Source organism: Ipomoea nil, unplaced genomic scaffold (assembly GCF_001879475.1).
Source record: "Ipomoea nil cultivar Tokyo-kokei standard unplaced genomic scaffold, Asagao_1.1 scaffold3030, whole genome shotgun sequence".
NCBI classification, from domain to species: Eukaryota; Viridiplantae; Streptophyta; class Magnoliopsida; order Solanales; family Convolvulaceae; genus Ipomoea; species Ipomoea nil.
Genome location: NW_017619458.1, coordinates 2,309,981 through 2,317,449, shown reverse-complemented (window position 1 = coordinate 2,317,449; position 7,469 = coordinate 2,309,981). Strand labels below are relative to the sequence as shown.

Sequence of the window (7,469 nt, the reverse complement as noted above, 5' to 3'; positions counted from 1 at the left end):
CATCACCGACATGGAAGCTCGATTGATCAAAATCCTTGGATAAATCACGGGTCTGGGAAAGACCATAACCCAGAAGGAAATATCGCTCAAAGTGTTACGCGGACTACCTACAAGTTGGGATATGAAGGTGACCGCAATGCGCGATCATAGAGATCTAAGGACATTATCTACGGATAAACTCTTTAGTGATCTTAAGGCGTATGAGTTCGAAATGAAGACACGAGTTGAAGAAGAACGCGATGAACGAACATCCGCACTGATGGCCGAACAACCATCCACATCAAGGTCAGTAGGAAATAATGATTTTTTATCTGACGAACAATTTTCCTTATTTGTTAGGAAATTCAAGAAGTTCATGCGAAAGAACAAAGGATCACCACAAGGAAATTCTTTTCGAGAGAATAGAAGATCAAGAAGAGAATCTGTCGAAGAAAATACAAATGTGTGTTACAATTGTAGGAATCCTGGACACTTTATGGCTGAATGTCCACACCCCAAGGCGAACAAAAATCTGAATATTTCTAACTCTCCACAGGTGGAATACAAATCCAAAGAGAAGAAATTCTAAAAGGACAAACGGAAGGCACTAATAAGCGATCCGCTAGAAGCAAGTGAATTCGAAGAATCATCTAGTGACGAGAGTGATTCATCACAAGAAGATACGGCGCTACTATGCCTAATAGGCAAGACATCCGAACATGAGGAATGCTTAATGGCGCGTGAAACTAACGAAGAGGTATCTTCTAGTTCTTTTAGTTCCTTTAGTTCAGTTGACACTTCTTTTCAGACTCAAGAATCATTTCAAAGTCTTATGGAAGATTGTCAAAAGGTCATGGCCACTCATACTCAAATCAAAGAGCGCAATAATACGTTAATCCTTGAAAAGGAAGAAATGGCACAAAAATTGCAAAATGCCCTAAATGAAATGAGTAACTTGAAAGCCGAAAATATTCGACTTCAAGAAGAGTGCAAAGCTAGAGAGGTTCGAGAACATAACCTTCGGGAAGTTATCGCATCATTTACGCATTCATCCAAAATAATGGATAAGATGGTGAATATGCAAAAACCCGCTGGAGATAAAGCCGGATTGGGCTACGATCCATCATGTTCTCAAACCCCTATGAAGCTGACTAATTCTACTACTACTTTAATTAATAAAGTTCAGTGGTAAAATTTGTGAAAAGTCAGCATAGCACAATGAGACAAGGAGTTGGTAATCAAATAAATGCCCAGAAAAATGTTGCAAGACCAAATCCAAAAATTAATATCTCGGATAGGCAACAAACTTTTAGAAGGCAAAAATTTGTATCTCAAAAGAGAGCCAATGAGTCTAGTGCAACAAAACCTCATAGGAATATGGGAAGAATTCCGAGAACTGGGGCTGGGAGATTATATCTCTTAGAACAAGATTGGTCGCTTGAAGACAAACCATGGACCAAGTCTAGATTTGCTCTTTTTCATATGATCAAGCAACTATCTGCTTCCCAACCCGCACCAAAGCATTATTTGCAAGTGCGTTATGATTATAGAGTCTTTAATGGTTACAAATCACCTACTCTTGGATCAGTGGGATCTAGGTGGATTTGGATGCCAAAAATTACTAACACAAAAGGACCCAAACAAGTCTGGGTACCTAAAAGCAATTAATCTTTTTTGCAGGAAATTTGGCATTTCGATAGCGGATGCTCTCGACATATGACCGGCAATAAAGCTAGTCTAGTTGAGTTCAAAAGTATCGAAGGACCAAAAGTAGTTTTCGATGGAAACGATCGATATGGAATGACAAAAGGAATAGGCGCAATTGTGAAAAATGGTCTACGAATTGATGACATATCTTATGTCGAGGGATTAAAATTCAACTTGTTCAGTACAAGTCAATTTTGCGACAAAGGATATCTCGTAGAATTTTTCAAAGACAAATGTCAAGTTAAGGACGAATCTACGAATGAAGTTGTACTTGCCGGATCAAGAAAGAAGAATATGTACGTTGTAGATTGGACTACAACAAAGGAATCCGTATGCTTGATGGCAAGCAATTCGAATGAAGCTAGTTGGGAATGACACAGAAGGCTAAATCATTTGAATTTCAAAACCATCAACAAGCTTGCAAGAAATAAGCTAGTCGAAGGACTACCCAATATTGTGTTAAAAAAGGATCAAATATGTGACGCATGCCAGAAAGGAAAACAAATCAAAGCATCTTTCAAAAACAAAGCTCAAGAGTCAACATCAAGACCCTTAAGTCTACTACATATGGATTTATTTGGTCCAGTAGACCCAGTAAGTATAAGTGGTAAGAAATATACTTTGGTTATTGTTGATGATTTTTCCAGGTACACATGGACAATATTCATCAAGAAAAAGGATGAAATTTTATCAAAGTTGCCAGAGCTATTGAAGCTACTACAAGTCGAAAAAGACATGAAGATTGCAACAATACGAACCGATCGAGGAACAGAGTTTGTGAACAGAGTGATTCAATCGTATTGCAACTCACAAGGAATCTTACATCAATTATCTGCCGCACGAACGCCGCAACAAAATGGCGTAGCTGAAAGAAGAAATCGAACACTCAAGGAAGCCGCACGAGTCATGATAGCAGCCGCCGGACTACCAAAAAGATTTTGGGCAGAAGCAATCAACACGGCGTGCTATACTCAAAATCGCAGTCTAATCTACAAGTCTTATAACAAAACACCATATGAATTATGGAAAGGGAGAAACCCCAATCTCACCTATTTTTATACATTTGGTTGTAAATGTTTTGTACTTCTTAATGGAAAGTCTCACTTAAAGACTTTTGACAAGCGAGCGGACGAAGGAACATTCTTAGGATATTCATCTACCAGCAAGGCGTATAGAATATTCAACAAATCAACCATGGTGGTAGAAGAATCGATTCACGTTGTGTTCGACGAAAATCACGACAAAAATAGCAAAGACAATGGAGGTAATCATGATTTAAATAATTCTAATGATACTTTCGAAGATAATGTGTTGCAGGAGGTAGAAGAATCAAGTGATATGGGCACTCACCAAATTGAGACAATACAAAATGTGACACCCGAAGTATCACTCACACCTACAATCGAAATTGCACCCGGAATTCCAACGGAAGAAGTCCTAGTAGATGAACCCAAAGATGCATCCGTCAACAATTCACAACAAGTGGAATCACACTAAGTGGTATTTCAACAAGAAGGAAACTCTGAGAATCCAATGAGTTCTCAACCAAATCGAAAGTGGCTAAGAAGTCACCCACATGACTTAGTCATTGGAAATCCGAGAGACGGGGTTAGAACACGATCATCTACAAGGGACCAACAAGATGTACCAACAAGGGATGCAATGTTCTCATGTTTTCTATCACAATTGGAACCGAAAGAAATTGACGAAGCTTTAGCCGATCCAAGTTGGATAGATGCAATGCAAGAGGAATTAGATCAATTCAAACGCAAAGACGTGTGGAAACTTGTTCCAAGACCAATGCACCAAAATGTAATTGGCACTAAATGGGTCTTTAGGAACAAAGCAAACGAAGACGGCGTCATTGTTAGGAATAAAGCAAGATTAGTCGCGAAGGGGTATTCACAAGAAGAAGGCATTGATTTTGATGAGACATTCACCCCCGTCGCACGACTCGAAGCAATCCGGATATTCCTAGCATATGCAGCGCACAAGAATTTCATCGTATATCAAATGGACGTAAAAAGCGCATTTCTTAATGGCTTACTTGAAGAAGAAGTTTACGTCGAACAACCACCCAATTTTGAGGTAAAAGACGTTGGTGATCAAGTCTACAAATTAAAGAAGGCATTGTATGGGTTAAAACAAGCTCCGCGAGCTTGGTAAGACACCTTGTCAATGTTCTTAATTAGTTGTGGATTCACCAAAGGTCTAGTCGATAAAACCCTCTTTAGAATTCAAGAAAATAATCACATTTTGTTAGTACAAATTTATGTTGATGACATTATTTTTGGAAGTACTGATAAATCTTTATGTGAGAAATTTTCTGAGCTCATGCAGAACAGGTTCGAGATGAGTATGATGGGAGAATTAAATTACTTTTTGGGACTGCAAGTCAAGCAAATTGAAGAAGGAATTTTCATAAATCAAGTCAAGTACACAAGAGATCTTATCAAGAAATTTGGCATAGATGGAAAATCCTCAGTCAAAATTCCCATGAGTAGATCTCAAAAATTGGATAAAGATAATGAAGGAAAAGATATCGACCAAACGATGTATCGAGGGATGATTGGATCGTTACTATACTTAACCGCAAGCAGACCGGACATATCCTACTCGGTTGGCGTGTGTGCAAGATTCTAATCAAAGCCTAAAGAAGGTCATCTGATTGCAACCAAGAAGATAATTCGATATCTCAAAGGAACAATCAATGTGGGATTATGGTATCCCAAAGAAGGAGATTTTACACTAAGTGGTTATTCAGATGCAGATTTTGCATGTTGTAAAATAGACCGAAAAAGTACCTCAGGGACATGCCAGTTCTTAGGGGGAAGATTGGTCTCTTGGTTCAGCAAAAAGCAAAACTCCATAGCTACGAGCACTGCGGAAACCGAATATATTGCAGCTGGGAGTTGTTGTGCACAAATCTTGTGGATGAAGCAACAATTATTGGACTATGGGATTAAGTGCGAAAACGTTAGCATTTTATGCGATAATACTAGTGCAATCGCCATAACTCAAAATCCGGTGCTTCATTCGCGAACCAAGCATATTGACGTTCGACACCATTTTATCCGAGACCACGTCAAAAAGAAAGATTTGAAAATCGATCATGTTCCCACGGAGAATCAAATTGCCGACATTCTCACAAAACCGTTGTGCGAATCTCGTTTTGCAACTCTTAGGCATGAAATGGGAATGATCGAAATGAGCTAAGAATTTCTAAACTCTTAATTTTGAAATGTGTTCGCACTTTGCATATAATGTGTTATTTATGTGGCTTACGTGATCATAAGTGATTCAATATTTTTTTTAGCATATGTTATATTTGTGTGTACGTGTGATATGTATTTAGTTGTGTACATGTTTTTCGTAAAATTTATATGTGCCTAAATGTGTTAATTGTGTCTTACAAAATTTGCGTACATGTTTTCGTAACTTAATTATGTGAAATTTTGTATTACTTTTGTTTACATATTTGTCACGTTTTTAATATGTGTAATTTAATTACTATCTAAGTATGCTCTAATTACTAGTTTAATTAAGTAAAGTTTTTTTTTTTTTTTTTGGATATGTCGTTAAGGGGGAACATTTTTTTTTTGTTGGGTCACCATATATTAAGGGGGAACCCTCAAATTGTTTGCATGCATGTTTGCCTAAAATTGAAATCTCAAAAGTCAAAAAGTTAGGCTCAGAGCTATGGAAAGTCAGATTCATTTAATTCGCTTTGAAAATTGAAAGACCTTTTCAGAATATTAGGTATATATCTCTCAGTCTAAAATTTTATCACCTTTATTGAAACCTGAAATCGAAGTGATAATATTTATCTGGAATATATTTATTGCTCTAACAGATTATTTTCGAGATTTTTTATCTGATTTGCTCCAGGTTGGCGGTTATTTGAAACACAATTTTTGGCGCCATGTACCCACAAATGGAGTATTTAAATCTGAGCTGGCAAATTTAAATCATGTGGAAGGTCGAATTTATCCTCAAAGAGATCAACACTCTCTCTCCATCCACTAGAGGGAAAAGAAGTAATTTCGCAAGGAAATTACCCTCAATCCTAATGGGTAGAAGGAGGAGACCCAAAAAGTTGCAAGATTGAACTCAATCTCTTCTCCACCTTCTCCGGCCGGGTTCTCGAAAAAAAGGAGGAGCTCAAATTCTTCCATTGCTTTCACACCCATCCAAAACCTTCTACTCAAAATCATTCTACCCATAAATACCCATTACCCAAACCCAAACTCACACTCAAAAAAAATCTCAAAAACCAAATACCCAAAACCATCAATGTTTTCGGACATTACCGCCGAAAAACCCGAAAATCTCACCAATTTCCCAACTCAAGTTCTAATTAATGGAGGTTGAACAATTGGAGACGGAAACAATCACCACCGGAGGAACAAGGAGATCAAGCCATGTGCTTAGTGGGATGATTCTAGACATCACCGATTTCAACAAACAAGTTCAAGACAAAGCTTACAATGACTAGTGTCTTTCTTACTGCATCATTATTTATATAATTTTAATTTCAGGGATTAACAACTGTTATCCAAGAGCTATTTTCGGATTCAGAGCACCGAAATTGTGCAAGGCATGTGCATGCAAATTGGAGTAAGCGCCACAAAGGAAAGGTTATGAAGAATCACTTTTGGATGTGCGCCAACAACAACAGAAGTTCAATTTCATGAACAACTAAAAACCTTAGAAATGAGAGACAAAGAGGCTAAAGCTGACCTAGAACGGTATCCACCTAAGTTTTGGTGCAAGGCTTTTTTTAGAACAACAAGTAAATGTGACATTGTTGATAACAATATATGCGAAGCATTCAATGGGACTTTGCTTGAAGCAAGATGCAAGCCAATAATTCCCATGCTTGAAGACATTCGAGTGCTTGCTATGAGAAGGATAGCCAAAAAAATGAAGTTCGTAGACACTTGGAAAGGTAGATATGGACCACTTATTATGAAGAAACTAATTGCAAATAAGAAAGAAAGCATTGGATGGAAGGTACATTGTTTATACAATTTTTTTTTTTAATAATATAACATTACATTTGTTGGGATTTAAATTTGAGTGGTAAATTTTGTTGCTAGGTTGATTTTAATGGAGACGATGGATATGAGATTAAAAAAGGTCGAAATCATTTCAAAGTGAGGCTTGAAAATAAGACATGTTCGTGTAGATCATGGGATTTGACAGGTCTACCTTGCCCTCATGCTATATGTGCCATCTTCGACAATGGCAGGAATATGGAGGATTATCTTGATCTATGCTACTCAAAAGAAGCATATCAAAGGACTTATGCACGTGCTATTCTACCGATGAATGGAGAACTCTTCTGGCCTAAAACAAATTGTGAGGAAATTTTGGATCCAATCCCAAAAAAAATGACAGGTAGGCCAAAGAAGAAAAGAAATCGTGAGGAAAATGAAGGTTTATCAACTGCTAGTAAGAAGACTCAACTAAGTAGGAAGGGTCGCATAATGAGATGTTCCATTTGTAGACAAGAAGGGCATACTAGAGCAAAGTGTGATTCTGTTCGAGGTGTTTTGGGTTAATGTTTTGGCAGAAGAGTTTTTTTGGGTTAATGTTTTGGCAGTACTAGATTAACAATATATTTATGCTTATCAAATGTTATAGTGTTGCAATTAACAATGTATTTTTTTATGGCAATGCAAACTATATTAACAATATATTAATTTCTGCTTAGCAATGCAAATCTATATTCTATATTAACATTATATTTTTACTAGTTAGTGAATACAAACTTTGTATTA

General features: G+C 37.2%; 1 protein-coding gene across 1 annotated transcript; it reads left to right on the top strand.

The window, feature by feature from the left end:
* Positions 1-6,399: 6,399 nt before the first annotated feature.
* Positions 6,400-7,250, top strand: LOC109163527. The gene is made up of 2 exons (XM_019312277.1): positions 6,400-6,699; positions 6,786-7,250. The coding sequence occupies exons 1-2, from the start codon at positions 6,400-6,402 to the stop codon at positions 7,248-7,250; spliced, it is 765 nt and encodes a 254-aa protein (XP_019167822.1).
* The last annotated feature ends 219 nt before the right edge of the window (positions 7,251-7,469 follow it).

What these genes read in the sequence shown, in the direction of transcription:
- LOC109163527 (XM_019312277.1), top strand. Translation starts at nt 6,400, where the DNA reads ATGAGAGACAAAGAGGCTAAAGCTGACCTAGAACGGTATCCACCTAAG. An exon ending in AAGAAAGCATTGGATGGAAG is followed by an intron (nt 6,700 to 6,785) that starts GTACATTGTTTA and finishes TTTTGTTGCTAG; the next exon opens with GTTGATTTTAATGGAGACGA.